The sequence below is a fragment of the Aptenodytes patagonicus genome, chromosome 27, assembly GCF_965638725.1.
Source record: "Aptenodytes patagonicus chromosome 27, bAptPat1.pri.cur, whole genome shotgun sequence".
Taxonomy (NCBI): Eukaryota; Metazoa; Chordata; class Aves; order Sphenisciformes; family Spheniscidae; genus Aptenodytes; species Aptenodytes patagonicus.
Genome location: NC_134975.1, coordinates 602,635 through 630,095, shown reverse-complemented (window position 1 = coordinate 630,095; position 27,461 = coordinate 602,635). Strand labels below are relative to the sequence as shown.

The 27,461-nt window shown below is 65.2% G+C and overlaps 3 protein-coding genes and 2 non-coding genes across 6 annotated transcripts; 4 read left to right on the top strand and 1 right to left on the bottom strand.

The window, feature by feature from the left end:
• Nucleotides 1–2,336: 2,336 nt before the first annotated feature.
• KANSL2 (KAT8 regulatory NSL complex subunit 2) lies at nt 2,337–14,103 on the top strand. The gene is made up of 10 exons (XM_076360415.1): nt 2,337–2,442; nt 2,664–2,922; nt 3,877–4,055; nt 4,664–4,778; nt 5,215–5,382; nt 6,583–6,745; nt 7,532–7,628; nt 10,298–10,551; nt 12,324–12,560; nt 13,498–14,103. Exons 1-10 carry the CDS (start codon nt 2,376–2,378, stop codon nt 13,624–13,626), a joined length of 1,668 nt encoding a protein of 555 aa, XP_076216530.1. The 5' UTR covers nt 2,337–2,375; the 3' UTR covers nt 13,627–14,103.
• On the top strand, nt 7,719–7,847 carry LOC143171555 (small nucleolar RNA SNORA2/SNORA34 family). Its single transcript, XR_012997206.1, has one exon. It is a non-coding gene; the product is annotated as a small nucleolar RNA SNORA2/SNORA34 family (small nucleolar RNA).
• On the top strand, nt 13,293–13,421 carry LOC143171557 (small nucleolar RNA SNORA2/SNORA34 family). The gene has a single exon (XR_012997208.1). It is a non-coding gene; the product is annotated as a small nucleolar RNA SNORA2/SNORA34 family (small nucleolar RNA).
• Nucleotides 14,104–14,775: 672 nt separating the features above from the next.
• LOC143171454 (nck-associated protein 5-like) lies at nt 14,776–22,960 on the top strand. 2 transcript variants are annotated; one of them, XM_076360437.1, is made up of 13 exons: nt 14,776–14,813; nt 17,818–17,859; nt 17,938–18,045; nt 18,512–18,580; nt 18,693–18,731; nt 18,824–18,943; nt 19,030–19,143; nt 19,662–21,403; nt 21,496–21,649; nt 21,758–21,836; nt 21,945–22,238; nt 22,438–22,577; nt 22,703–22,960. In XM_076360437.1, the coding sequence occupies exons 3-13, from the start codon at nt 17,944–17,946 to the stop codon at nt 22,937–22,939; spliced, it is 3,090 nt and encodes a 1,029-aa protein (XP_076216552.1). In that variant the 5' UTR covers nt 14,776–14,813; nt 17,818–17,859; nt 17,938–17,943; the 3' UTR covers nt 22,940–22,960. The 2 variants fall into 2 exon arrangements, with proteins under 2 accessions (XP_076216552.1, XP_076216553.1); XM_076360438.1 differs by lacking the exon at nt 14,776–14,813 and adding an exon at nt 17,321–17,324.
• Nucleotides 22,961–23,256: 296 nt separating this feature from the next.
• Nucleotides 23,257–27,061, bottom strand: LOC143171457 (bax inhibitor 1-like). The gene is made up of 10 exons (XM_076360442.1): nt 26,998–27,061; nt 25,388–25,491; nt 25,173–25,281; nt 24,936–25,056; nt 24,774–24,822; nt 24,594–24,691; nt 24,402–24,481; nt 24,180–24,280; nt 24,029–24,101; nt 23,257–23,910 (listed from the first exon to the last, which is right to left on the bottom strand). The coding sequence occupies exons 2-10, from the start codon at nt 25,441–25,443 to the stop codon at nt 23,887–23,889; spliced, it is 711 nt and encodes a 236-aa protein (XP_076216557.1). The 5' UTR covers nt 25,444–25,491; nt 26,998–27,061; the 3' UTR covers nt 23,257–23,886.
• Between the last annotated feature and the right edge of the window lie 400 nt (nt 27,062–27,461).

Sequence of the window (27,461 nt, the reverse complement as noted above, 5' to 3'; positions counted from 1 at the left end):
GCTGTTGGCGACAAGAAAGTGGGTTCAGGAGCTTTTGAGGGATGGAGGGGAGGAAGTGAGGTGCGAGGGGAGGGCAGGGACCGGAGGCCGCTCGGATTGGGGAGGTGAGGGAATACCAGCTGCTGCGACCACGGGGTGATGGGAGCTGCTCTACCTGCTGTGGGTCTGTTTTCCTCGCTCCAAAAGCTGCTGCTCTGGTTTCGGGATCCCGTCTCCGTCCCTCGCTCCCCTCCTGCAGGTCCCACCGCTTCTGCTGGAAACCCCGGCGGCGGTGGGGCTTCAGGGGCAGCACGTGGGCCGAGCTGCTGGGGGTTTTCGGTGGCGTTTCGGGGCGGCTGGCGTTGGAACAGCCAGGGTGAGGTGATGGATGGAGGGCGCTTGGCCCAGCGCCTGCCCCCCATGGCCGCTTTTTGCGGGGGAGAGAGTCCAGAGGAGCTGCCCATGGCCGGCAGGGATGAGTGCTGCTGAGCCAAGGGGTTTGTACGTGGGGTCGGATTGTGCCCGAAGGCACCTGCCGGGGCAGAGCAGCTCTGTGCTGGGAGCTGGCTGGCTGGGTCCTGCCGCGGGTGGTGCCGCCAGCACGCGTAGAGCTGGGTTTAGGTGTTGGAATGCGTTGGTGGACTCGGTCCGTGGCTGTGCAGGGGTCGATCTGGGGAGGAGCCGCGTGGTGCGTTCCCAGCTGGGACGTAGGACGAGACCGTGCAGGATGGATGGCTGGAAGGGTCACCGTGCCCGGGGCAGCAATTCCAGGGGATCCCGTTGGCACGTGGCTGCTCGCAGCCGAGCTGGAAAGAGCTTTTTCCATGACCCTAAACCCTGGACCAGGGCAGCCGCCTGAGTTTTGGTTGAATGTCTCGGAAAAGCCGATTTCCTTTGTTATCAGACTTTACTTTTCCAACCTTCAATAAATGTACTGTCTCCATATGGTTTTGTGAAACTTGTTCTATGTCAAGCTTGTTTTTTAAGAGCAGTCGGTGCTGCTGACCCTCGCCAGCGCCTCTGCCATCGGTAACCCGCCCCCTGCGGTTTTGGGTTCGGTTTTTAGGTTTCAGGCTCCCGGCAAAGGCCTGTCCCTCACTCCTTTTGGAGCCTCTCTCGGCGGCTGGGCTGGCTGCTCCCGGGTTGTCGGGGTTTGCGGTGAATTGCTCGTTCTTCCCTTTCCGTTAATCAGCGGGGAGCAATGTCTCTCTGCAGCTGTCCCGGGAAACCGGGGGGGGGGGGCTCTTGGCCCCCGGCTGGTGCCCTGGGACCAAGCCGGTGTCCCTGGGGCTACCGGGAGCTTCTGCCTTCCCGGGGCCAAAGCACAAACCCGCTCCCGTCTCCCCTCCCTCGCTCGGGGCTGGCAAACCCACGGGCGCCCCGGTCCCCGCCGTGCGCCCCCGGTCCCGCCGCGCCCACGTGTCGGCTTCCCGCCGCGCCGCCCTCACGTGACTCCCTGAGGCGTGGCTGGTCCCTGCGGAGTGGCGGCGAGCTCGGCCAACCGCGCGCGGCACCGCCCCCGCGCCTGTCACGGATTGGCGGCCGGGCGGGCCAGTGAGGTGGCGGGGCGGGTGCGCGGCGAGGCAGCAGGGAGGCCGGGGCGGCAGCGAGGTAAGATGGCGGCGGCGCCGCCCGCCCCGAGTGGCGCCCGCGCAGCCCTTCGCCGCGACACCTGCGCGCTCCGCCGGGGCCCCTCCACCCCGCACCGGCCGGGGGGGCGGTTCCCCCCCCCGCCCTCCGCTCCGGCCGCGCTGCCTGAGCTCCCCTCGGGAGCGCCCCTCACGCCCGCCGCCCGCGGACAAAATGGCGGCGCCGGGGCGGCCGGCCGGCGCGACTGCGCATGCGCGGGGCCTGGGCGGCGGAGCACGTGCGTGGGCGGAGAGGGGTCCGCGCCGGCACCGGGGGGGGGGGGGGGGGCGGCGGCGGCCCGCACGGGGATGGGCACCGGGAGCGGGATGGGCACCGGGAGCAGGGGCCACGCGCTGAGGAGCTGCGGGGGAGGGGGGTGCACTGGGCGGAGGGGGTCGTGCACGGGTGCTGCGCTGGGCGGGAGGGATCCTGTACTGGGCGCTGTGGAGTTGGTGAGCAGCGCACGGGGGGGGGGGGGGTGCAGGGCTGGGGTGGGCACTGGGCCTGTGGGAAGCACGGCGGGGGGGCAGGGTTGGGAGAGCCTGCCCGCTGAGGAAGGGGCCGCGAGTTGGGGGACAGGGGATGCCATGGAGGGATGGGGTTTGTGTTGGGCATTGTGGGGTTGGTGGGCTGCTCTTGGAAGGGAGCGCTGTACCCCGGGAGGGTGTGGAGCTGTGGGATTCGTGCGCTGGGAGGAAAGGGTCCTGCGCTGGGGCGGGGGGGGGGTAGAGGGGCACCTCTGGGACGTGTAGCCCCCCCCGGCCACAATGCTGGCAGGCAGCAGCGCTTGTTGTGCCCACACCTTGGCATGGACGTTGCTGCTTGGTAGCTCAGGTGAGTGAGATGTATTTCATTCTGTGCAGAAATGGGGTTGCTGCAAAGCCAAAAGTTTCCTCAGGCGTTGGAAGAAACTATCTCTATAGGAGCAACTTCATCTCCCGCCTGTTCAAGGGGGTCAAAGAGCTTTATTCAGATGCGTTAGCAGATGCTGCTCCTCTTTCTTTTTATCAGTAGTTTGTTTCATTTCTTTTAACTAGCCTGCATCTCTCGAGCAGGTGTTGGCATGAACAGAATTCGGATCCATGTTTTGCCGTCAAGCCGAGGACGCCTTACTCCTGTGCCGCGGCCGCAGGAGCCTCTGTCATGTGCCTTCACTCACCGCCAGTGCTCCCAGCCGCGGCTGGAGGGGCAGGAGTTCTGTATTAAGCACATTCTTGAAGACAGGAGTGCCCCTTTCAAGCAGTGCAGCTATGTTTCAACAAAGAATGGAAAGCGGTGTCCCAACGCTGCACCCAAACCAGAGAAGAAGGATGGGTGAGTACCTCTTTCTCCTGGTTCTCCATCATACAGAATTAAAACGGGCAGGAGAAGGTCCTCCCGATTCAGCTGCTGCAGTTACGTTACCTCAGACAAGTGGCTCCCTCTTTCTGAAGCGTTTTTAAGCTAGAAAAAGACTGTGAGTGCTGGACACTGCATGGAGTCGTCTTGGTCCTGCAGGACTGTCGGGCTGCTGCCCTCTGCCATCAGAAGGTGGCTGCAGTGATCCAGGTCCTTTGTAAGAGCGTAAGAGCTGTATGTGCACCCACGTGGTGCCGTACCTCCGCTCAGCCCAGCAAATTTAACTTGCCGCTGTCTGTGCTTACGGATAATCCTCAGCACATACACTCTGGTCGTGTGTTAGGTGGAGTTGATGACCTGGTTGTGCTTCTTGTTCTCTGATGCATATAAAATGTTCTGACTGCTATGAATGGAAGGACCTAGAACAGTTCTCGACATTCAGTAAGCATGACAGCAGAGCACAGTTTCCCTTATGGGAGCATCGACCCGTGTTTCATTCTCAGAGGTTACGGGGATGTGGACGCTGATAGTCTTCATTCTGCCCTTGGTCCCTCTGCGATAAAAAGGATCCATCCGATGTGGGCCAGCGTGCTCTGTGTGGAGACTGAGAGTCCAGTGTGAATGTTTGGAAGCAGAAGAGCTCACCTCAGTGGCTTTAAGTAAAAAGCTCTTTTCTCTCGCTGCTGCTGTGCCATGTGGCTGCTGGCTCCAGTGCCAGAGGTGGCATTTCAGCGGTGGTGTGTGGTCTGCGAGCCACCCAGGGCTCTCTGGCATTTCCAAGCTGTACCTGCAGCCAGCGGCTCTCTCTGAGAGAGAGCTGTGGAGGGGATGTGCTTTCCAGGTGCCAGGGAACGTTTCTCACTGTATCGCTTGTTTGTTTTGCTGGCTGAGGGCTTGGAGTTGTAACAAGCTTGTGATTTATTCTCGCAGCACGTCGTTCTGTGCGGAGCATGCCCGTAGGAACACTCTGGCGCTCCAAGCTCAGATGAAGAAGTCCAATCCTGGGCCTGTAAGCGAGACTCTCCTTTGCCAGCTTAGCTCTTACGCCAAAACAGAGCTGGGCTCCCAGACCGCAGAGAGCAGCCGCAGCGAAGCCAGTCGGATCCTAGGTAAGAATTGAAAGTGAAAACCGGTGAGAGAGGACCTGGAGTTCTCCATTCTGCGTGGAAATGCCAAGGATATCACTTCTTAAATCAGTGAAAAAAAGATCCCAGGGGTCCGTGGGTAAAAGATTGTGTTCTGCAAACCCTGGTGTGTCTCGCCTGCCACTGACTGTAGACGACTCACACCACCAGACCAAAATCCTGCAGGTTTTCTTCCCTTGCAGTCACAGAGTAGAAATGTTAGCTAGCTTCCTTCTTTGCTGGGTTAGTCTCTAGCGCTGCCTGTCAAACGCTGGCTCAGTGCTGAGCTTCTCATCTCGCAGGGTCGCTTGGTGGGGCCAGCCGGCAGTTCGTGGTTCCTAGGTAGGCAGGAGCGCCACCCCACAGGAGCTGTGTGTTTTGGCTGCGCCGAGTTGGTGGGTTTCCCGTTGTTCCATGTCGCTGGCTCACACTGTGCTGGGGAGGAGAAGTCTCTCCTGGCAAGAGACAGAGCTGGTTCACCTCCGTGCGGCCGTGGAGCCGAGCTCCCGGGGTCCCCGGCTGCCCTGTGCCAGAGCGGCGAGCGCTGGGACGTAGGGCAGTGTCCTATTGCTCAGGGTGACTTGTCTTTTCAGATGAGGACAGCTGGAGCGATGGCGAGCAGGACCCTATCACAGTGGACCAGACGTGGCGAGGGGACCCGGACAGCGAGGCTGACAGCATCGATAGCGACCAGGAGGATCCCTTGAAGTAAGTTGGATGCTGGTGGCTGCAGGCTGCTTACACACATGTAGCGTGCGGAGCGTTCTGAGCTCAGTGTGGTACCAGAGGAGATGGCGGTTATGTTAAAGAGGTGACGTTATTAATGGTGTCGCAGTTGGACTTTGATCCTTGGTGAGTTGCTAGGTGTGAATGCTTGTAAGTCTTGGACCTGGTGGTTCTTCTGGGAAGTATTTGATGGTCATCCTCTTTCAGTGTGGAGTGGTCCGTTCAGCAGCAGTCTCTGGGTGATCTCTTAAATTAAAAATAAATCTGTAAAAATCAGTATTTCTGCTCGTCACCCGTTGATCTGTCTAACCCAGCCCTGCTCAGCCCGTGTTTCTGATAACGTCCGTGCCATTCAGCCAGGAGAACAGCCCCGAGGGACCCTTAGAAACTTCACCCTGTCTGTGGGGGTGTTTTTCAGGCATGCTGGCGTGTACACAGCTGAGGAGGTGGCTTTGATCATGCGAGAGAAGCTGATCCGCCTGCAGTCTCTCTACATTGACCAGTTCAAACGACTCCAGCACCTTCTGAAGGAGAAGAAGCGCCGATACCTGCACAGCCGCAAGGGAGAACATGAAGCCATAGGCAAGTACTGGTACAGGTAGTCACTGATCCGTATTCGTCTGGCTGAGGGCACGGCGCTTCTCTAAAACACATGCAGAACTCTACATTTAAAAAAAAAAAATGGGTTTTTTTTGCCCTTTGTAGAAGCAGACTTCAGAGCAGTGCTGTCTCGGTAAGGGTGAGAATTACCGTAGGACTGAAAGTCAGTTAGAGAAGGTATTTTTGTGGCTGGCCTCATGCCTGGAGATTGGTATCGTTTGGGTTAGAAAGGTTGCCGGATTTCTTTGCTCTTCAAAGTTTGCAGTGTTGTCAGGAAATGAGACTACAAAGTTTACTTCTGAGGCAAAAGTTCTTTTCTTTTTTTTTTTTTTTTTTTTGTATGGGATTTCCTGTTTTTGGTTTTATAAACAAAAAAATTTATTCATCTGTAAGGTCCTGTCTGTATCGGCAGAAGTTTTGTTTCAGTTGTTACACCAGTACTGCTGTAATGACGTACTCCTCCTTAGCAGGGGTGCACCTTTGCCTTGCAAAAGCACTTCTGCCTCGGTTGGATTTCTCCCTGTACGGAACGTGCTCTTGGAGGCAGGAGTTCGTAGTTCAGCAGAGGCAGAGCTGGGTTGTATAACTGGTTGCAAGTATTGCAGTGCAAAGAATGCTTTCTCTAGCATGGTCTTATAATAGCTCATCCTGGAAAATGGCATAATACGGCTCGGTCTCAAATAAAAATAACTGGAAGTTTGGTACATAACAATTTTGTAGAACTCTTTTTAGCAAACCAGTAATAGAAAAGCAGATCCTGAGCGTTGCCCTGTAATTACAGCTGGGAGTGCTTACTGGAAGCTTCCAGAACTTGCACAGGAGCAAGCTGAAATTTGACAAAGTGCTATTCTGCCTGCAGAAATCACAATAGACTTTTGAGTGGCCAAATTATTTTAAAAGATGCTTAAAAATATTCAGTCGGCTCCTCGTGTGCACAGAGCAGTTGGGATGAGTTTTGGGATGGAGTCTGCTTTGTCATCCTCTTATGTAACTGAAAGATGTGCTTCCTGTTTATACGAGCAACTCTCGCTGCTCGTTCGCTCCGTGCGTTGACATCTGTGTCGTTAGTCAGCTGTTGGAGCGCTCGACAGCTGATTTTGGCTCTCGATACCAAAAAAAAAAATGGAAGGATGTGGCAGGTGGGGGTGGTATTTTCTGACCCCCTCCCCTCGCTCCTGGCAGGCAGCAGCCTTCTGACAGGCCCGGAGGGGCTGATGGCCAAGGAACGTGAGAACCTGAAGCGCCTGAAGTGCCTGCGCCGCTACCGGCAGCGCTACGGCGTGGAGGCCCTGCTCCACCGGCAGCTGAAGGAGCGCAGGATGCTGGCGACCGATGGCGCTGCCCAGCAGGTGCGTCCAGCGGCTCGGGGACTGGGTATGGCTGGAGTTACAGCCTCGCTTGGAAGCTGGGTCTTTCCTCTCGTCCCTTCCTGGGAGCGATCCCGGGCCAGGTGCGCTCTGGCCCTGCCGGAGCGCCCCTTGTAACATGCCCTTTCTGCAAGGACATAAAGATCTGGTCCTGGCCAGCACCCTCGGTATCCACACGTTGGCCGAAACATCGGGGCTTCCTGGAGTCATTTAAAATGGGCACCAGAACTGCACAAGTTAAAGTGTGGGGTTGGAGAATTTTCCCTTTTGAAAGCGAGGGCTCAGTACAAGGTAGCCTGATTTTCATCATTGAAAAATGTGGGGGAAATACTTCTTATAGTGGTGAAACCAGACTCCTCCTAGACCTGTGGGGACCGAAAGGCAGGCCCCTTGCATCACACGTGAAACTAAATTTGAAGCTGTGTGCAGCCATTTCTTTGTAACCATTTTAAAATGCAAAGCGTTCCCTTAACTGACTTCTGAAATTTGAAAGATGAGTCTGAGAAACCTCGTTCTTTGAGACATACTTCTGAGGTGAAGTTCTTCCTATTGAAATCGAGTCGTGCCTCATTGTCTCAGCTCTGTTTAATAAAAGCTTGAATGGGAAGGACATAATGAGGAGCGAGGCTCTGCTGGAGTGGAACTGAGAGTTTGGTCTTGGCGTGTTTTGAAAGCAGGACGCAAGTGTTGTATAGCCGAGGGGGTTTCTCTGGAACAGAGCCGGACGACTCTCCAGCGCAGCTCTGAGCTCTTCTCTTGGACTTGCAGGCGCACACCACCCGCTCCAGCCAGAGGTGCTTGGCCTTTGTCGACGACGTCCGATGCTCCAACCAGTCCCTTCCGATGACCAGGCACTGCCTCACGCGTATCCTTTGATCTGCCTGTGCTGCCTTGGGCTGCGCTCCTGACTGTTTGCTGGCAGTCTGAAGTGTGTTTGATCCTCCTTTTTTTCTCTTTGGCCCTAAATCAAGGCCATCGGTTTGCTGTAGCCGTTGGTTTCAAGCAGGAGCCCAGAGGAAACGTCTCCCGGTCTGTTGGCGCTCCCGTCCCCATGGAACGGCCAATTCGTGTGGGAGCGACAAAAAGCTGGGCTTGCCCTCGCCTCTGCCCGGGCAGGTCCCGCTGCAGCCTTCCTGTGGTACGCTGGCCGATCCAGAGCATCCGAACGGGGTGGCTAGTTCACTTGGAAGTGACAGGGGAACCTCACAAAGTCCGAGGGAGGCTCGAGATGGTTTCTGGCTATGTGAAAGGGGGATAGAAGCAAGTCTGCTCTTGGCTGCAGGTGCTGGGTGCCAGCAGTCATCCTGAGCAGGGTCTGTGAGCTCTCGGTATGAGTCCTGCTGTGAGGGATGTTTGTAGAAAAGGGTGTCTGACTGCTGAAGCACGTGCTCGGTGATTTTTGGGAGGATCTGAATGAGGGAGTAGTTCCTAGCCTGTTTGGGGCTGCCATGGGTCAGCTCAATCTCCTTTTACTCCTTGAAAGGTTCGCACACGTGTGTGTGAACAGCCTTGAGCTGTTCAACCTCCTGAAACGGCCTCGGCTTTTTGAGGGCTAGCACTGAAATTTCCACTGGGATCCCCCCAGCTCGGGGATCAGCGCCCCAACATGGGATCCACGAACCGAGCATTGCCCCTGCGCAGCTCTTGCCTAAATGGGATTGGGTGGATGTGTCCAGGAGCAGGTTTGGATTGTGCCGGAGCTGCATTAGCAGCTGTTGCTGGTGTGAGTCAGGAGAAGTTCTGGTGCTGGGTCCCAGAGCAGAGCTGGCAGCCCAGGGGGAGGAGGAGCTCGTTGTTTTGTGTGAGCTCTTCGTTCTGTTTTGTTACTGAAGTTGGCAGACTCGACTCCAGGTATGTGCAGGGAGCAGCCCGGGTAGCAGGAAGGTGCCTTGGTTTCTCTCTAGTGACCATATGCTTCAAAATAAAGACGGGATAAATACCTATAAAACGGTTTGAGCAAGTTGCTGTTTGCAGCTGACTCGCTTTGAGCAGGGCAGGCTGAGAAGGGAGTGGAAAAAACGAGGTTTGATTTCCTTACGTCCGAGCTGTCAGCTGACTTTCACTGACACAAACAAGATTTTACTTTGGTTAGCCCCGCTGAGCCGATAACATCTGCAGTTTGCTCTGCTTTGTGCATTGTCGGGAGGCTCTTGGGCTTTGTTTGCTTTTCAGGAGCTGGATTGTTTGTGACAATGCATTAAAGGGACCGAACCCAGCTGGGCTGTTGGGCTCCAGGTGGAGCATGTGATTTGGTCATCTTGGCAATCCATGCTTTTTGGCTACCAATAAAGTCGGCGCTTGATCTGGGAGTCATTCAGAGAGATTAAAATCTGGCTTCCCCACCCTGCTGTTCATACAGAGGCGCTTTCCTCACCACATCTGCCCTTGAGTGTCTGAGAGATCTGGCTCCTCTGGGCTGAGCTCCGTACCGTTGCTGCTAGCACAGATTACGGGCTCCCCACAGCCTGCCGGGAAGTCGTATCGGCGCGTTCACAGCTGCCTCGGTGCAGGGAGGAGAGGAGGAAAGGATAAATCTGAAACCTAGACAGCTTAAGAAACTGGGTTAAACTTGGCGCCTTTTGCCAGTTTATGTGGGTTTGGAAGTTTGGGGTTTTTTTTTCCTCTCCCACACTGCACTGTGTGAAGAGGAAGCTGTGGCATGAACCCACAAACGTCGAGAACAGCTGGGCAGTTGTTTGGGTGGGTTTGATATTGAGGTATCTGACCTGAGAGACTTGATCGACACCTGAAATCTGCTTTGGCCCCAGCTCCAGATTGTCGCCTGCGTGGAGGTTGTGCCTCACTCTCCTCACTGGGTGACACAATCTCAGCTGTTCCTTGCAGCAGTAAGTAGAAACTTCACGACTGTCAGTAAAATGTTGTTTATGCAGACCCTGGTGCAGCCTCAGCGGTGGGTCCGTCTGTAGTTTCGCAGGGCTCTTGGAAGAGGATGGGATTTGGTCTGTAGCTACTCTCTGCTGGTGGATTGCTCTGCAAGCGCGATGCAATTGGAGCAGAGTTTCTGTTTGTGATTAAAGGCAGGAAATCCCATTTACACCTCTGGCAGGAATAGGTTTTCCATTGGGAAGGAAAATGCACTGGGAAGATAGAAATACCGGAACTAAACTCCTGGCTGTGGAAAAAGCATTGTGTGTGCTCGTATCTCCGCTGCGTGTTAGATGTTAAGGCCTGTGCAAATGCCTTTTAAATGGATGTCTGCAACTAAAAGTAAGCCTGTGCATTTGTAATATCTTCCATCTGAGGATCTGCGAGTGCTTTACAGGGATCCAGCTCCGTTTCCCAGCCCCCACTGGGAGGCTGTCGCTGTTGTCCCCGTTTGCCATCATGCAAGTAACGTCATCCACACTGCCGGGCAGTCGAGGTGCAACTCTGGAGTCCCTCGGAGAAATGTATGGGGTTTTTAACACCGTTTGCTGGAGGGTGGTGGGTGAGGGGGGAGCGTTTATGCCTCTGGATGCGTGTCCGTCTGTAGCTTGTCTGCTGTGCAGGTTTCCCTTGACCACATCTTCCCAGACATCTGTCAGGACACTAATCAGACTCTGTTTAAACCGTGTCAAGGCTCCGAGGAAGTGCCTTGCAACAAGCCAGTTCCCGTGAGCCTCTCCGAGGATCCGTGCTGCCCGCTCCATCTCCGGTTGCCTCCGCAGATGTACGTACCCGAGCAGGTGCTGGCTGTCCCTGAGGAGCTGGAAGCTGCCCCCACGGACCTGTACTTGAGCGCTGCTGAGCTCCAGCCCACAGAGAGCTTGCCCCTGGAGTTCAGCGATGTAAGTTGTGCAGTGTGCTTTAGGCCGTGGTGTGCAAGCAACGTGTCCTGCAGAAAAGCTTCCCCTGAATATTGCTGTTTTGGTTACATGCCATGAAGTCACACTGAAATGCTCGTGGAGCGGGCTGCAGTGCAGCAGACCCGGTGCTTTCTGTGGAGCACGCATGGATGTCATGTAAAGCACTGCCTCCCCAGCACAGATAATGTAAAATTATTTTTGTTCTTGCTGGCTTGGGGAAGGAGAGTCTCTTGAAGAACGTGCAGGAATGCGAAAGGTTTGGGAGATGTTTGTTTCTGTAGGGTTGGTGACTGCCCCTTTAGAAGGGCTGTGCTCCCGTTTAAACCTATATTTAGGGGCTTTTTAAAAAGAGGATTTTTTTTTTTCCCTCTTCTCTCCCATGAGGAGTACGTGAGGATTTTAATCCCCAGATTATTCTGATGTCCTGCATGCGTGTTAAGCCTACATGCTTAAAATCCTCTGAAATTTGTTTAAACAAAAATATACTGCAGTCGTTTGGAGCCGCTCCTCTGAACGAGGCGTCACTTGCTTTAGTATTCGGATGCCCCTGAGGTTCTTGAGCACTTCTATCAGGAGGTAAATCTCGTAACCACTTCAGACTTTGCTGGTGGAGGAGGGATGGCCAGCAGCTGTGGAGTCCCAGGAATGGCAGCAGCCACAGCGTTAACACAGGAAGAGCAAGTGCTGCTGCTGTGGGGTCAGGCTGGGCCCAGCACCCCCGGGGTCGAGGGAACACTCCCCCTGCCTTCGGTGGGCATCGGACCAGATCCCAGCCCTCCTTCCTGTGGGGCAGAGCCAGCGCGCTGCGCTCTGTTAAAAAGAGCCTTTGTGGGAGAGGTGGGTTTTTTTTCAGGTCAGAAATGAAAAACGTGACTGTTTCTCTCCCCCAGCCTGTCCTTCGAGAGGGTCCCCCGCCCCGTGCGGGGTTTCGGGTGCTTCAGGCAGGAACCTGGGTGCTTTGCTCCTGCCCTGTGCCCCGAGCTGTGCGTGGATGTAACCGCAGACACCCTGCGAGAGCCCTCCGTCCTTGGCTCGGAGGGATTCGGAGCTACGGCTGTGTAGGGCATCTGTGTTTTATCTCGCGTCACGCTAGGCTGGTGGAGTGCCACTCGTGAGTCGCAGGCATCTTGCCTTGATGTCGGAACACCCTCCAAAGCCAAAACAAACCCCGTCCTCTAACAATAGCCTCACAGGAATCCCAGCCTCTGGCGTCAGCGGGGTTATCCACGCACGCAGCAGATGGCAGCGAGCAGGGCAGATGGAGGAGTAAGCCAGAGACCGTCCACTCCAATACGTTCTGTCAGGGCAAGCAAAGGGGGTCGGGTGAAATCCTGGGAGAGGGGTGACTGCTCTGGGTGTCCTGAGGAGGGCAGGATCGGACCCTTTCACAGCCCTCCTGGCTGCTGCAGGGATGCTTCGGGGGCGGCACGTCACGCTGGGCTCCGGACCTTGTGCCCCACACCTTGTTTTCAGTGGGAGTGCGGCACCCCCAGCCTGGATCACGCCGTTTCTGGAGGAGGTCCCCGTAGCTGCATTCCCAGCTGCCGAGGCTGAGGGGCCCGGTGGCACGGTGCTCGCTGCTCTGCCTTCCTCCTCCTCTGCCTGTAAAGCAGCAGAGTGGCCTGCTGCCCGCTCCTGCCCTGCTGCTCGAGGGGGTAGCGGAGAAAGGCTGTGAGGACTCGTGCTTCTGTCTCCCAAGAGGCTCCTCGGGACCCCTCCTGCTGATGAGCCCCTCCCGGTGTTTTCTCTCCTAGGACTTGGACGTGGTGGGCGATGGCATGCAGTGTCCCCCGTCCCCTCTGCTCTTTGATCCTTCTGTGGCCCTCGATCAGTCCCTCAGAGACGTTGCCGAGGCCCCCATAGACATACTGGCCCTGGAGGAGCCCTCCCACCCAGGCATCCCTCCGCAGATGGCGCTGACGGACAGAGGGAGCTCCTCTGCCCTCGTCTTCTCCCCGGCTGCCGAGCCTCCGGCCGAGCTGCCTGCGCAGGTACGGCTGGGAGAGCGCACCGGGGGCTTCCAGCAGTAGCACAGCTCCTGCTCCGGGCGATCCACCGCCCCCCGGGGCTCTGCGGTGAGCTGGAGGATGTGTCTTCCTGGGGGGACAAGTCTCCATTTGCCCTCCCACCACGCAGCCAGGCCCTCAGGGGATTGCTCTCCCATGCAGCGGAATTCGGACCCGTGCTACGCCCACGGTCTGGATGGTATTGGGAGTGTTGAGGGCGTGGGAGCCAGAGCCCGGTCCCGGGGAGCGGCGGAGGATGGGCAGTCGCCTCTTCTCTGTGGGTGGCTCGGTGCCACCCTCTTCCTGTGCGTGGGACGGGTGTCGCGGGAGCTGTCTGGGACGCGGTGGCGATGTCTCGCAGGCTGGGGACTACCCGCTGTGGGAAGCCCATTTTCTCCCATCTGGGGATTTTAAGGGAAGCTGTTGTCTTCTAGGCAAAGGGTTTCTGCTTTCTCCTTTTCAGTCTCATTTTTCTCTTGCAACTTGCTCCTCTTGTGTCCCACCCGGAGCTTGTGGCTTGCTCAGGACGTGCCCACAGGGTGTCGTCTTTGGAGATGTCCTCAGATGCCCCGTCCTGCATTCCCTGTCACCCCCTCCGACGCTGTCCCTGCAGCCGAGGAGTCCCCGCAGTGCCTCCCCCCTGGTGGGAGCCAAGTATCGGGGTGGGGGGACCCTAGCTCTGGAGCGCACACACACCCACCCACACCCCCCCCCCCCCAGGCCCTGAATGAAGACCACCGGTTTGCTGTAGCCGTTGGTTTCAAGCAGGAGCCCAAAGGAAACGTCTCCCGGTCTGTGGGCGCTCCCATCCCTGTGGAACGGCCAATTCGTGTGGGAGCGACACTAGGCTGGGCTTGCCCTCGCCTCTGCCCGGGCACGTCCCGCTGCAGCCAGCCCACCGTGCCTTTTCTGTCCCCGACAGAGTCACCTGCCCATGGCAGCGTGCCGGCCAGGGCCCAGGGACGACAGGCGGCTGGAGGAAACCGCCTCCTCCGCCCAGGCCCGTGGAGCGGCCGCCAACGGGAGCCTGGAGCCGGCATCCGTGAGCTGACACTGGCAGCGTGCGGCATCTCTACCCTCCCTTGTGAATCCTCCCTCGTGCCGAGTCGCGGCGGAGCCCGTCGGTGGGACACGTGTGGAAAACCTGCAGGTGCCGGTGTCCTTGCCCAGCACCGGGCTGAGCCGCAGCTCCAGCTCCTCTGCCGGCATCATTCCTGGAGCGGCGGGGGCTGAAACTCCAGAGCGGGGACCCCAGACCCTCCTTCCCCTGGCTCTGCCTGCCCTCGCTGTGGGGCCGGGCTGGCCAGGGCAAAAGCCGTAGGGGGACTCGAGGCGGGGAAAGAACGGGGCGGCTCTCCACGCTCACCGGAGTTGGGGGGTCCTTTGCCGTGGGAAATGGTCCGTGCCTCTTGTGTCCTGGGGGGGCTCTGAGGCCAGGGGCGTGATGAGGTCCCTGTAACGTTTTTTCGGTCGGGGGAGGAGGTTCCCTCCCGCGGGTAACCTCCACAATAAAGCGATGGAGATGGGCGCCCAAGTGTCCCCGTGTCCTGCGGCAAGGGTGGGCTGGGGATGGTGGTGGAAGAGCTGAAGGATGGAGCGGCTCTTGCCGTCCTGGGGGGGTTCGGGGCCGCCCTGGGGTGATGAACCCCCCCCCCTCCCGGCGAGGGGGACCCCCTCTGCTCCTCAAACCTCCGGTCCTGCTGCCGGTGGGAGCCCCGGCCTTATTTCGGTCCTTCACATCGTGGAGCTCGGCGGCTGCGGCGGGGGGGGGGCAGCAGAGCCGGGCCCAGCCCGTGCGGGCTCCGTGGGGCGCGGGTCGGCCCGGTCCCGGCCCGGGGCAGCGGGGTCCCGGTCGCTCGGTGCCGTATCCCCGTCGGGGTGGGGCCGGGCGCTGTGCGCGGTCCGGGGGGCACCGGGTCCCATTCGGGCAGCTCCGGGGATCGGGGTGGGGGGAGGCACCGGGCCGGGGGAACGAGCCCGGTCCCAGGGAGGGGATGCGGCGGCGGTACCGGGAGACCCGCCGTCCCCGCCGCCACGGGACCCCCCACCCCCCACCCCACCCCGCCGCCCCCGGGCGCGGATTGGCGGCGGCGGGGGCGCAGGGCGGAGCCGGCCCGGTGGAGCCATGACATCACCGCCGCCGCCGCCGGGCCAGCCCCGGCCCCGGTCCCGGCCCCGGCCCCGGTCCCCGCCATGCCGCCCCGCGCCGCCGCCGCCGCCGCCCCGCCGTAGCCCCCGGTGAGTCCGGCCGCGCCGCGCCGCGGCGGGAGGGCGGGCGGGGAGCGGCGGCGGCGCCGGGAGCTCCCCGGGGAAGTCGGGCCGCAGCTCGGGGACCCCGGCAGCCCCGCGGTGCGGAGGGGGGTCCCCGCTGCCACCGGGCACCGGAACGTGCCGCGGAGGGGGGCCTGGGCGGCGGAGCCAGGGGTCCCCCGGGCAAAGCGGTGCGGGGAGTCCCGGCCGGTGCCCCCCATACGTCCCCGGTGCCTCCCGGTCTATCCCGGCTGTCCCGGCTGCATGTCCCTGCTGTCCCCGGGCTGTTGTCCCCAGAACATCCCATGTGCCCCCGGCGCATCCCGCCTGTCCCCAGTCTGTCCCCGATGTCCCCGGTGTGTCCCCACCATCCCCTGGTACATCCAGGCTCTCTCCCCGTCTCTCCCTGCTGTGCCCTGGCTGTCCCTGCTGTGTCCCCAGTGTCCCCAGTGCATCCTGGCTGTCACTGGTGTGTCCCCCACTGTCCTCCATCCCACCCACCGGTCCCCACTGTCCCTGGTACATCCCGGCTGTCCCCCATGTGTCTCTGCTGTCCCCACTGCATCCTGGCTGTCCCCAGTGTCCCCACTGCATCCTGGCTGTCCCTGGTATGTCCCCAGTGTCCCCACTGCATCCTGGCTGTCGCTGGTGTGTCCCTGGTGAGTCTCAGCTGTCCTCAACGTGTCCCTGCTACCCCAAGGCTGTTTCTCCAGCACATCCCACTTGTCCCTGGTGCATCCTTGGCCGTCCCCGGGGTGTCCTCGCTGTCCCCGGTGCATCCCCGCTGTCCCCACTGTCCCCATTGTGTCCTGGCTGCCCCAAGAGCAGCCCAGCCCCTGCAGCCCAGCTGGGTTGGGGACACTTGGGGCTGTCACCCCATGTCCCCGGGCTTGGGGTGGGGACCCTGGTGTGGGGCAGGCCAAGGCCAGCCTGTTGCGGCCGTGCCGTGGCACCATGGTCCGGGTGCAGGGGACTGTTCCCTGCCGTGCTGGCATGTCCACAGCCGCGTGGTTTGGGCACGTGCTGTGTCCCCGCGGTGCCTGGGGCGGCGGGTGCGAGCGGCTGCTGTCCCTTGGCCCAGGGTGACCAGGGGGGACTGGGGAGGGGGACATGGGCTCTGGGTGCCCCTGGCTCTGCTGGAGCTGCATCCCCCTCCCCACAGGGACCCTCATGCTGCCCCTGCGGGGCCCTGTGCTGGGGGAGGGGATGGCTGCGCCGTCCATCTGTCGGGGCCCCCCTGGCCATGCCCTGCTGGTGGGGCCTGGGGGGGCCGCGGGCTGCTCTTCCCCTCCAGACAGAGCCTCACTTCCCCCCGTGACGCAGCCGGAGCCGCCGGCCCCGGGGCCGCTTCCTGCGCCGGGGGCAGCGCGAGGGGGGCCCACGAGCCCACGGGCACCATGGGCCGCCCTGGGGACCCGCCTGGGTTTGCTGCTGGCCCTGCGGGCTGCAGGAGGACAGGGACAGCATGTGCGAGGTCCGGCCGCGTGTGCCGGTGAGGGTGCACGGTGCTGCTGTGCATGGTGCCAGCGGGGTCCCAGGGTGTGTGGCCAAGGTCACGCAGCACATCGGGTTGGGGACGGCTGGCTTGGGGCTTGGTGGGGACGCGGGGAGCATCCCACAGCCCCTCTCTGCACCCGTCCCCGCTGCGCCGATGGGGGCTGTAAATACTGGCGCTCCGGTTGTTTTTGCTGCTGTCGTTGCGCTGGGTGGGAGAAGGTGGCAGAGTTTGCTCCGGGGCCGTCTGGCGGCCCCCAGCGCTCCCACCCATGGGGCAGCCATGTGGGGTCCCCGGCAGGGGACAGGGCTGTCACAAGCGCTGCATGCACCCCAACCTCGCCTGCTTCCAGTGACCTCCCTCCCGGCCTCGCCACCTCCATCACACCCAGACCCTCCTGTTGTCCCCTCTGGTTCCCCCTGCACCGCTGAACCCCCCCGCCGGGTCTGGGTGAGCTGGAGCCGCGTGGCCCCGTGTGAACCCCAACCCCTGCCCAGCTCCTGGGGTGCAGGGTGGGGGCCACGGCCTGGAGCCACAGCACGGCTCCGTGCCTGGAGCCCCAGGGGCCTCCCCGAAGGGTGCCCAAGGTCCTGGGGGTCCCTCTCCAAAGGGTGCTGGGTGCCCCAGGGGGGTCCCTCTCCGTGGGGTGCCCTGTACCCCCGGGGGTGCCCGGTGCCGCAATGGGGATGCCCGATGCTTTCTCTCCCGGGATGCCCGGTGTCCCGGTGCCGCCTCTCCCGGGGGTCCCCGGTGCCCCGGATCCCCCGTGCCGGTTCCCCGGTGCTCCCTGCCCAGGGCTGGCGCTGGCGGAGCCGCGCACCGGGGGCGGCGGCGGCGGCGGCCCCGGCTCCTCCCCGGCCGCGGCGGGAAGGCGGAGCCGGGCCGCCGCCGCCTCCCAACAATAGCGCGGCCGGGCCGGGTCGGGATGGAGCCGCCGCCGCCGCCGGGACCGGTCCCGGGGCCGCGCTGAGCGGGGACGGGCGGCGCCGCCGGGAGCCCCGGGCGTGAGTGCGCGGCGGGGGCGGGAGCGCGGCGGGGGGGGCCCAGGCTGGGGCCGGTGCCGGTGCCCGGTGCTCGGGGCCGGCCCCTGTTCCGGCGCGCATGGGGCGAGCGGTGCGGGGAGGCACCGGCGCCGGGGGAAGCCCCGGGGGAAGCGGGGTGTCCGGCACCGGGGCTAGAGCCGGGGGGGGGCCCGTCTGCACGCCGGGGGTCCTGTGCACCGGGTGCTGCGCATTCCGGTGCCCCGAGGCTGGTGTCAGCCCCGGGGGTGCTGTGCATCCCGGTGCCCTGGTGCCGGTACCGGGGGTGCTGTGCATCCCGGTGCCTCGGGGCTGGTGCTCCTCCCAGGGTCCCTGCACGCCCCGGGAAGGGACATGGGTGGCTGGGCAGCAGGAGGGGTCCCTGTGGCTCCGGGTGCTGGTGCCGGTGGGGTCAGGGCTTGGCCCCAGGGCTCCCCCGAGGCTTCGTCCCCCACCTCAGCCCCGTTCTCCCCCACAGGTGACACTGCGGAGGGACGGGGCTGGGGACGTCCCAAGCAAGGTAAGGGGGGTCCGGGCTGCCCAGGGCCTGGCAGTGCCGGCCAGCGGGGACCCCGGCCTGACGTGCGTCCCCCTGCAGCCAGCGATGTCGGAGAGCGTGGCCGAGGCGCCGGGAGATGGGAGCCCCGTGGCACTTGGCGAGACGGGCACCAGCCATGAGCTCCTGCAGCGGCTGCGGGAGCTGGAGGTACGGTGGGGGCTGGCAGCTGGGACCACTGAGAGCCGGGACCACCGGGCAGCCGTGGCTGGTGCCACTGGGCAGCCATGGCTACCAGAAACTAGGGCCTCCAGGGCAGCCATGGCCACCAGGCAGCCGTGGCCATTGCCTTCGGGCAGCTGTGGCCATTGCCTTCAGGCAGCCGTGGCCTGTGCCACCGTGCAGCCATGGCCACCGTGCAGCCATGGCCACTGCCATCGTGCATCCAGTGCTACCAGGCAGCCGTGGCTGGTGCCACGGAGCCAGCAGCCCAGACGCCACGGTGGGGGGAAGCACTTTCCTGCTTTCCGTGGCCCTCGTGTGCCACCGCTCCTGGGGCAGCCCCGTCCTTCCATGCGTGGCCCTGGGTCCCACCAGGCAGAGGAGGGGTCCCCTGGGGTCCAGGCACCCGTGCCCCTGTGCCGTGTCCCCTGAGCCGTCCCTGCTCTGTCTGCAGGCAGAGAACTCGGCCCTGGCTCAGGCCAACGAGAACCAGCGGGAGACGTACGAGCGCTGCCTGGACGAGGTACCGGGGGGGGGGGGGGGGCACGTGGGACACGTGTGCACACACGTGTGCCAGAGCACAGGGCTGCGCATGCCCTTGCACCCCACCCAGGCCCCCCCCCTCTGCTCCCCAGGTTGCCAACCATGTGGTGCAGGCGCTGCTCAACCAGAAGGTGGGTGTCGGGGGGTTGTGGGGGGCGGCGGGTGGGCTGGAGGAGGACTGGGGGGGGTCCCAGCTGACGCCCCCTCCTCCCGCCCCGGCCAGGACCTGCGTGAGGAGTGCATCAAGCTGAAGAAACGGGTCTTTGACCTGGAGCGCCAGAACCAGGCGCTGAGCGACCTCTTCCAGCAGAAGCTGCAGCTCTCGGCTGGATCCCTGCCCCAGGTGCGTCTGGGGCTGTGTTGGTCCTGATGGGGGTCACAGGGCAGAGCCCCCCTCAAAGCTTAACCCAGCATCTCCCTCCTCTCCAGCTGCCACTGCACCCGGTGCCGGTGCCCCTGGATGCCGCAGCCAGCCCCCAGCCGGGCTCCACTGAGCAGCCGCCCCCGCCGCTGACCCCCAGTCATTGCATCGCCCCGCTGGAGGTGGGTACCGGCGTCTCTGAACCCCCCTGCTCCAGTGTCCCCCTCTCCGGGCTGTGGCATCCCCCTTCCCAAGCTATTGCCTTTTCCAAGCCTGCGGTGTCCCCACGCCTGTGGTACGCTGCTTTCTGTGCCTGTGGTGTCCTCCCCTCTGTCCCCTTCCCTGGGTCCATAGTGTCCCCATCCCTGAGCCTGTGGCATCGCCCTCTCCAAGCCCGACTGCCCACGGTGTCCCTGCCCCTGAGCCTGTGGTGTCCCCTTCTCTGAGTCGCTGGCATCCCCCTCTCTGAGCCCCTCCACCTGTGACGTCCCCGGTTCCAAACCCCTTTGCCCCCGGTGTCCCCGTCCCCGACCCCGTTGTGTCCCCATCCCAAACCCCATTGCATCCCTCTCCCCGTCCCCCTCCACCTGTGGTGTCCCCAGGGCATCCCCCTCTCCCAGCCCCACCACCCCAGCCCCAGCACGGTGTCGTGGGGCTCAGCGCTGGGTGCCCATGGGGTGACAGTGCCCGGTCCCCGCAGGTGACCCCGCCGGTGCCGTCGGGCAGCCCCGGGCTCAGCCCCGGTGCCCCCCCTCTGGACGCCCTCTCCCCCTTCTTCAAGAAGAAAGCCCAGATCCTGGAGGTGCTGCGCAAGCTGGAGGAGACGGACCCACTGCTGGGGCCCCCCCCGGCCTCCCCCGGCTCCCCTGAGCCCTGTGCTGCCCCAGGCTGGCCCCCCTGCCCGCTGCGGGGGCCGGGGGCTGCTGGGGGGTGGCGGGGGGCTGAGGGCAGCCCCTGCTCCTCGCCGGAGGAGGCTGCGCCACCGCGGGGGGCCCTGCTCAGCGCTTTGGCCGAGCGGCTGCTGCGGGGCGAGGGGGGGTGCTGCCGGCGCAACGGCGAAGCCCCTGGGGGCCCCCCTCGGCAGCGGCGTGGCGAGCACCCCGCTTTCCTGGGGCTCTACGCCCCAGGCGAGGAGAGCCCCGAGGGGGGCTTCGCCCCGCTCTCACCCGGGGGGGACACCAACCCCCTGCCCTCCCCCCCCAAGGTGCTCAAGCTGCCGCCCCCCCCTGGGGCACTGCGCCTCAGCCCCCAGCTCACCCGCACCTCCAAGATCCCCTGCCGCGGTGGCAACCCCGAGGCCTCACCGGCGCTCAGCTGCCGCGCTTCCCCCGACGCCCCCCCGGAGCCCGGCTCCCCCGAGCCCCCTGCCTTCCCCCCGCCACGCAACTACGAGGCAGCAGAGCAGCCCCCTGGGCCGCCGGGCCCCCCTGGCAGTGGGGAGCGGGCGGCTGCCTCCCCTCCCAGTGCCCGCCGCGGCACGGGGGTCTCTGCCCCCTCCCGCCGCCCTGGCAAGAAGCCCCCCGAGCCGGGCTACCTGCCCTTCAAGGAGCGCCTGGCTGCCCTGGGCAAGCTGCGGGGGGCTGAGGGCCGTGAGCCCCCTGGCCCGGGGCGGCCCGAGCGAGGCCACGGGTCTGAGCCGCGGCCCCCTCCCCGGGGGGGCTTGGGGGGCAGTCTGAAGCACCCTGAGCCAGCACACGGTGGGGAGCCCCTGGCCCGCTGCTACTCCTCTGGCTCCATGGGTGAGCCCGGCAAGGCCGGGGGCAAGGGGCGCCCCGCCGGTGGCAGGACCCCACCGCGGGCCCCCCCGGCTCCCCCCGCCAAGACCGCCCGCAGCCCCCACGGCAGCCCCACCAAGCTTCCCACCAAGGCGGGTGCCGGCAAAGCTGGGACGCCACGGAGTGAGGAGCCGGCGGGCGCCAAGGCGGCAGGGGCCTCCCGCAAAGCACCACCGGCCCCCGAACCCCCCAGCACGGGGCCGCCACCGGGTGCCGCCGGGCACTCGGCCATCGAGGAGAAGGTGATGAAGGGCATCGAGGAGAACGTGCTGCGGCTGCAGGGGCAGGAACGGGCCCCGGCGGGCGAAGCCAAGGGGAAGGCAGCTGGCGGCTTGGCCAGCTGGTTTGGGCTGCGCCGCAGCAAGTTGCCGGCTCTGAGCCGTCGTGGCGATGGGGGCCGGGGCCGGGAGTGGGCCGGGACGCCGGCTCCCCTGCGCCGGGAGGTCAAGCTGGCCGCCCGCAAGCTGGAAGCCGAGAGCCTCAACATCTCGAAGCTGATGGAGAAGGCGGAGGATCTGCGCAAGGCGCTGCGGGAGGAGCACGCCTTCCTGCAGGGGCTGGCGCTGGAGAAGGGGCGCCCCCGCGGGCCCCCCCGCGGCCCCGGCCACCTCCCGGTGATGTACCAGGAGGTGACGGCCGAGACCTTCATGCAGCAGCTGCTTGACAGGTCAGCGGTGGCCCAGGGGCTGGGGGGGGGGGGGGGGGGATGAGGGTGGTGGGTGCCCCCCGCAGCCTGCCCTGACCTGGCGTTGTCCCCAGGGTGGACGGGAAGGATGTGCCCTACGAGAGCCGCCTGGAGCACAAGCGGGAGCTGTGTGACCTCCGGCGGGTCCCCCCCGATGCCAAAGACCCCCGGCTCTGCCGCCCGCCCCGCAACGGCATCGTCGGACACCTGCGGGAGCCCCCTGACAAGGTGAGGCCAACCCGCCCTCCCCCCAACACCCCCCCCCCCCCCCCGCCGGCCGTGTGCCCTCTCTGTGGGGGACCCCATGGCCGCTCACCCTCTCCCCCCCCCCCGCAGGTGCCTGACGTGGGGCTCCGGGACGAGCTGCCATCGGACGAGAGCTTGTCCGAGTCAGGGACGTCGCAGCACTTTGCTGGTGAGGGGGTGCTGGGGGGGGGGGTGGGGGGGGGGGAGGGGGGGATAAGGTGGGGAGGGGGGCACCGGGGTGGACCCCTGGCACTGACGCCTCCGCTTGTGCCGGCAGCCTGTGGGTCGCTGACGCGGACTCTGGACAGCGGGATTGGGACCTTCCCGCCCCCCGACTACGGGGGGGTCCCCGCCAAGAGCACCCCTAAACCGCGGGGCCGCCCTGAGCCGCTGCCCGGCGCCGTGCCAGCGCGGCCACCTGCCATCACCAAAGTGCCGCGCAAGGCCCGGACGCTGGAGCGGGAGGTGCCCAGTGCGGAAGAGCTGCTGGTGGCCGGCAAACACCGGAGCGCCCCGGCGTGCCGCCCCCCGGCCCCCCCTGGCCCACACGGCCACCGCACCAGTCCCCAAGGTCAGTGTCGTGCCGGGGGCATGCGAGGCCCCGCCGATGGTGCTGGGCGTACACCCATGTTTGTGCAAGGCGCAATGGGGCTTGGCACCCTGTGGGGAGGGGGGAGTTGGGGCGGGGGGGGGGGGGGGGGGGGGGGGGCCTGCAGGTGAGTACTGACACACCACCCCCCCCCCCCCCCCCCCCCGGCCTTTTCCCTCAGATGCCGGTGACAATGCCGGGAAGCCGCGGCGCGTCCAGCAGAGCAAGAACTGGACCTTCCCGAATGCCAAAGCCTGCAGCGCCGCCGACCCCTTCCTCTGCCCCCCCGGGGGGCTGGAGGGGCTGCACCGTCCCACACTGGTAAGGGGGGGCCCGGGGGGGGGGCGGCTGTGGGACCTCTCTGCCAGCCCTGGGCTGTAATTGGCATTGGCAGGGAGCGGGGGGGGCGCAGTGAGCCGCCCCCTCACCGCGCTGCCCCTCCCCAGGCACCCGTGTGCAGCCCGGCGGGGCGTCGAGGGGCATCCCCAGAGGCCCCCCCACCGCTGCCCCCCACCCTGAGCGCCAGCAGCAGCCGGACGCCCAGCGCCTCGGACGTGGGGGACGAGGGCAGCACGGAGGCCCGGTCACGGGACGGGGGGCACGGCCCCCCGGGGCTGGAGCACTCCGAGTCGCTCAGCGACTCCCTCTACGACAGCCTCTCCTCCTGCGGCAGCCAGGGCTGAGCCCCCCGCCCCGGCCCGGCCGCACTCGCACGTCTTCCGCTCCCCCCCCCACCCCCAAAACCCCCCCCCCCACCTCCACCCCACTGCCCCCCGCTCCGGTCTGGGGGTGCTGCCCGGGGTGGGGGTCCCGGTGCCCTGCCGTCCCCCCCGGCTCTCTCCGATGGTGCTATTGCAGTGTACAGCCCCCGCCGCCGGGTTTTTAACTCAATAAAGCCGCCCTCCCCCGGTTTATTTATATATGTTATTGTGCAGCTGCTGTCGTCTCTGCGTCGGCCGCATCCTGCCCGCGGGAGGGAGGGAGGGAAGGGGCCGAGAGGTTCAAGTCTGAGCGTTTTATTGAATCGTCCCGGTGTACAAAGAGGCGATGGCGGGATGGGGAGAGCTCGGAACCAAAACACCTTCGTCCCCGCGGCCCCGCCAGACGGCTCGCCCAGCAGATCGTTTTCTTTTCCGTTGCGTTTCTTGGCACTGGTGCTAAAGGAGAGGCTCCTCCGTTGAGTTTGGCTTCAGGGGGGTCCCCCCCCCCACCAGCTGGCATTGGGGGGGGGGGGGGGGGGGGGCACCCACGGCTGCCCGGGTCGGGGGATAACACCCCGGCTGCTGGCGCAAGGGCGAGGCGGGGACGTGTCGCCCGTGGGGCCGGGGAGAAACCTCTAGAGGAAGCTCACGTGTCGGCGGTAACCCCGAGGGACGCAGGCTCTCGGGGGGGGGGGGGGGGGAGCCGGGCCGGGGAGAGGGGGGAGAGCCGAACTCCAGCAGGATCTGCAAATCGGCCGGTTTCTAATCAAAGAAAAGCTAAACGAGAGAAAAACCCACAAGGTGCGAAAGCTTCTGGGCTGCTTTTCATCAGCAGCAAGCGCAACCCCTTTAATGAATCAGAGAAGGGACGGGGACGGGGTGGGGACGGGGACCAGATGGGGACAGCTCCACCTCGGCCCGGAGCCGCTTCACTTCTTCTCCTTCTTCTTGTTCTGCAAGAGGAGAGGCGGCCGGTCACTGCCGGGTCCGCGGCCCCCGTCCCCCCCACCGCTGAGGGGCAGGTTTGTCCGTCCCCCCCCGCCAGCCGTGCCCCGGGGGACCGTCACCCACCTCAGTCATGCCCAGGATCATCAGGAGCTCCCGGAAGATGTTGACGAAGTCGAGGAAGAGATCGACGCAGTGCCTGCGGGGAGGGAGGGACGCGCTCAGGGGGGCCCGGCCCGTGTCCCGTCCCCCCCCCCCCCCCGGCCCCGGCACCCACCAGATGTAATCCTTGTCCCCGCTCTCCGCCTTCTCGATGATGAGCTGCGTGTCGAAGAGCACGAAGCCGCACATGATCATCAGCCCCAGGTAGAGGTTGGCCTGCGGGGGGGGAGAGGGGACGTTAGATGGGGACAGCCCTGTGTTGGCGTCACCGGTGCGAGCCGACCTCCGTCCGTCCGTCCGTCCTCCGTGGGGTCCTGGCAGACGGGAGGGGACTCACCGTGAAGAGCCAAGTGGATCTCATGAAGGCATTAACCACGGAGGAGAGAAGCATCAGGGTGAGGCCGGAGAGCAGGAAACCTGCGGGGAGAGGGCAGGGAGTGAGGCCTGGCCCTGGCACCCCGTGGGGTGCCCCCCGCCCCGTGCCGGGAGCCCCCAGCCCCCCGTGGGTCCCCCCCCTGGCCCCCCTCACCTCCCAGGTAGAGGAAGCTGCGGCGCCGGGCGTACAGGGCGCTCAGTGAGAAGCAGGCGAAGATGGTGGCGGTGCCGAGGAAGGCGGTGGGGATGATGCTAGGAGAGAGGAGAGGGGGTGAACGGGGCCTGGGGGCGGCGGGGGGCGGCTGGGGACGGGGCGGGGGGGTCACGCTCCTACCTGGGGTTGATGGAGATGCACATTTCCAGGAGGGGCCCCAGGTTGGTGCCTGGAAGGACAGAGCAGGGTGTCACCGGAGCCATTTCGGAGCCGGTCAGCGCTGTGTCAGGGCCCTTGTCCCCAACTCCCCAGGGCCCGGGAGGGTCCCCGGTGCCCACCTACCCGTCAGGAAGGCAAAGCCGGCCAGCATCCCCAGCCTCTTCTGCTCCGTCTCCCGGCTGTGCGGGGTGGCCGTCAGCCAGATCATCAGTCCCAGGGCACCCAGGCCAGTCAGGAAGCTGAACTGTGGGGCGAGAGGCGGGTGGGGGCCCGGCCTTGCCTCGCCGGGGTGGCACGGGTTGGGGGTGGGGGGTGTGTGCGAGCACAGGGGCCACCCGCAACGCCCCAAAGGCTCCTCACCTGGAAGAGGTGGGTCACCACGTTGATGTAGGCCCCCGCGGCCGCCACAAACATGCAGAGGGCGAAGCTGGCGTAGACCCTCTTCAGGTGCTCCTGGGTGGAGGCCGAGCTGCGGGCGAGGGGGCAGCGGTGAGGCCGGCGGTGAGGCTGGCGCAGCCCCCCGTGAGCCCCCCCCCCCCCCGTCTCGAGCCCGGCCTGCCTGAGGCGTTACTCACATGTGGGAGAACTTGAAGAGGGCGTCAAAGTTGATGTTTCGGTCGAAGACGTTCATGGTGCCGGGCTGGGAGTGGGCCCACCGGCCGCTTCGCAAAGGTGCAAGCTGCAAGAGCGGAGGTAGGTCAGGGGGGATGCCGGAGCCCTCCCGTGCTCCCAAAGCTTGCGCCACGCGGCAGAGGAGCTCAGCGGGAGCCGAGGACCTGCCCGTCCCGCACGGAGCGAGCGGCAGGAGCTGCAGGCTGCTGGGGATCCGCCGCGCTCTGCGCCGGCCGGGCGTCAGCGCCCTCCTCGCCCAGCTGGTGCAAGTGTTGCAGGCTGTTGCGAGACCGGGGCTGCCCCTGGGGAGGCCCCGACCCCGCGGGGAGCGCTGCCGGCAGCTGGAAAGCGTCTTTGTGCCAGGCTACTATTAGCGCCCGTAATGACATCCCCAGAGGAGGCTCTGGAAGAGCCAGGCTCCCTGCGGGGCCTCCTCCTCCTCTCCCCTTCCCGCTCCGGCCCTTCCGCCAGCCCCCGGTCTGGCCGGCTCAGCCGGTGCCGTTTACCCTGGCACCTGCGGGAACGCAACCAGCCCAGCAAGTGCCACGAACCGGCTGTCCCCGAGGGGTGAAAGGGACCGAACAGGTTGGGGCAGACAGAGCCCTGAGGGGGCGCAGGCCCCGGGGCTGTCAACCGTCCGCCCCAGCGCAGGGGAAGGCCTGGGGTCTCCTCCTGCCGCACTGGCACGGACCCCTGCGCCCGCTGGCCTTGCCCAGGGCTGCGCTGGTTTCGCCCCGGCACCGGGACAGCGAGAGCTCGGTTGTCACCGGGCTGACGCTGCCACGCCGATGGGGACCTCCTGGCTCGGCCTCACGGCGGGGCAGAAGCAGAGGGTGCTGCTGTCCCACGGCCCCGCCGGGGGTTGCGCAAGGCAACGAGGAAGTTGCCTCTGGGCGGGGTGTGGCGGCTGCAGAGGTGTGCGACAGCCTCTTCCCGGCGTGGCGGGCGGCCGTGACAGCGAGTTTCGTCAGGCGGGGCCTGCCCTCCCTGCGGAGACGGCTGGTGGGTCCCGGCTCCCGGGACGGCAGAGGGACCTGGGCCTCCCGCGCCGGGGCCAGGGAGCTGGGGCGGCAGCCCTTCCCCTTGGCACGGCTGACTGAGACGGGGCCGGAGCCGTTTCGGTTTCGCTGGTGACGTCCCCGGTCGGTGGCCCGAGGGCGGCCGCCGGGTGCCGTCGTCAATGGGTAACCGGGACCGGCGCTGCTGGGCGACCTTTACCCACCGGCGCCTGCACCCGGGCCCGGGCCCGCCAGCAGCCGCCTGCTTCCCCCTGCGGGTGCCTCCGAGGGGAGGGGGGGGGGCCTCCCCCCTGCTCCCACCCTGCTGCAGCCCCCTGGAACCAGGCGGAGCCCCCACGGGGGGCCGGACACGCGTGAACCCCCCCGGGCAGCCAGGCCTGGGGGGGGGGCGGGGGGGGGAGGAGCTGCCCAGGCCGGGCCCCGCCGGGGTGAGGCCTGGTGGGGCGGTGGGGGCTGCCCGGGGCCCGCAGCCGCCGCGAGGGCCCCGGGAGGCGGCGGGGACCCCCGAGGCCGGGCCGGGCCCCCCCCGCCGCCGCGGTCCCCTCAGCCCTCACCTGCGCGGCGCTCCGCCGTCCGTGCCAGGCCTCGAACGGTCCCCACTCCGCCACGCCCCCGGCCCTCATTGGCCGGCGCGCCGCGGAGGCCCGCCCTCCTCCTCGTTCTATTGGTCCGCCGCCACCACCCGGAGCGGGGTGGGGCGAGCCGCCGCCGCCGCCCATTGGCGACCGGCCGCGCCCGAGCGCCGCCGTTGGCCAGGCGCCCCCTCCCCCGCACAGAAGCGCGACGCTCATTGGCCGTCGTGGCCGTGGCCGGGCCAATCGGCACCTCCCGCTCGCTCCCTGCCCTTGGGCGCCCCCCGGTGGCGCCGCCGCCCCTCCGCCCTTGGGCGCCCCCTGGCGGCTCCGCCGCGGAGCCGCGGGCGGCCCGGCGGGGCGGGGCCGGGCGGGGCGGGGCGGGGCGGGCCCGGGAGGCGGCGGCGGCGGCCGGACGCGACGGGCTGAGCCTCCCCCGCCGCCCC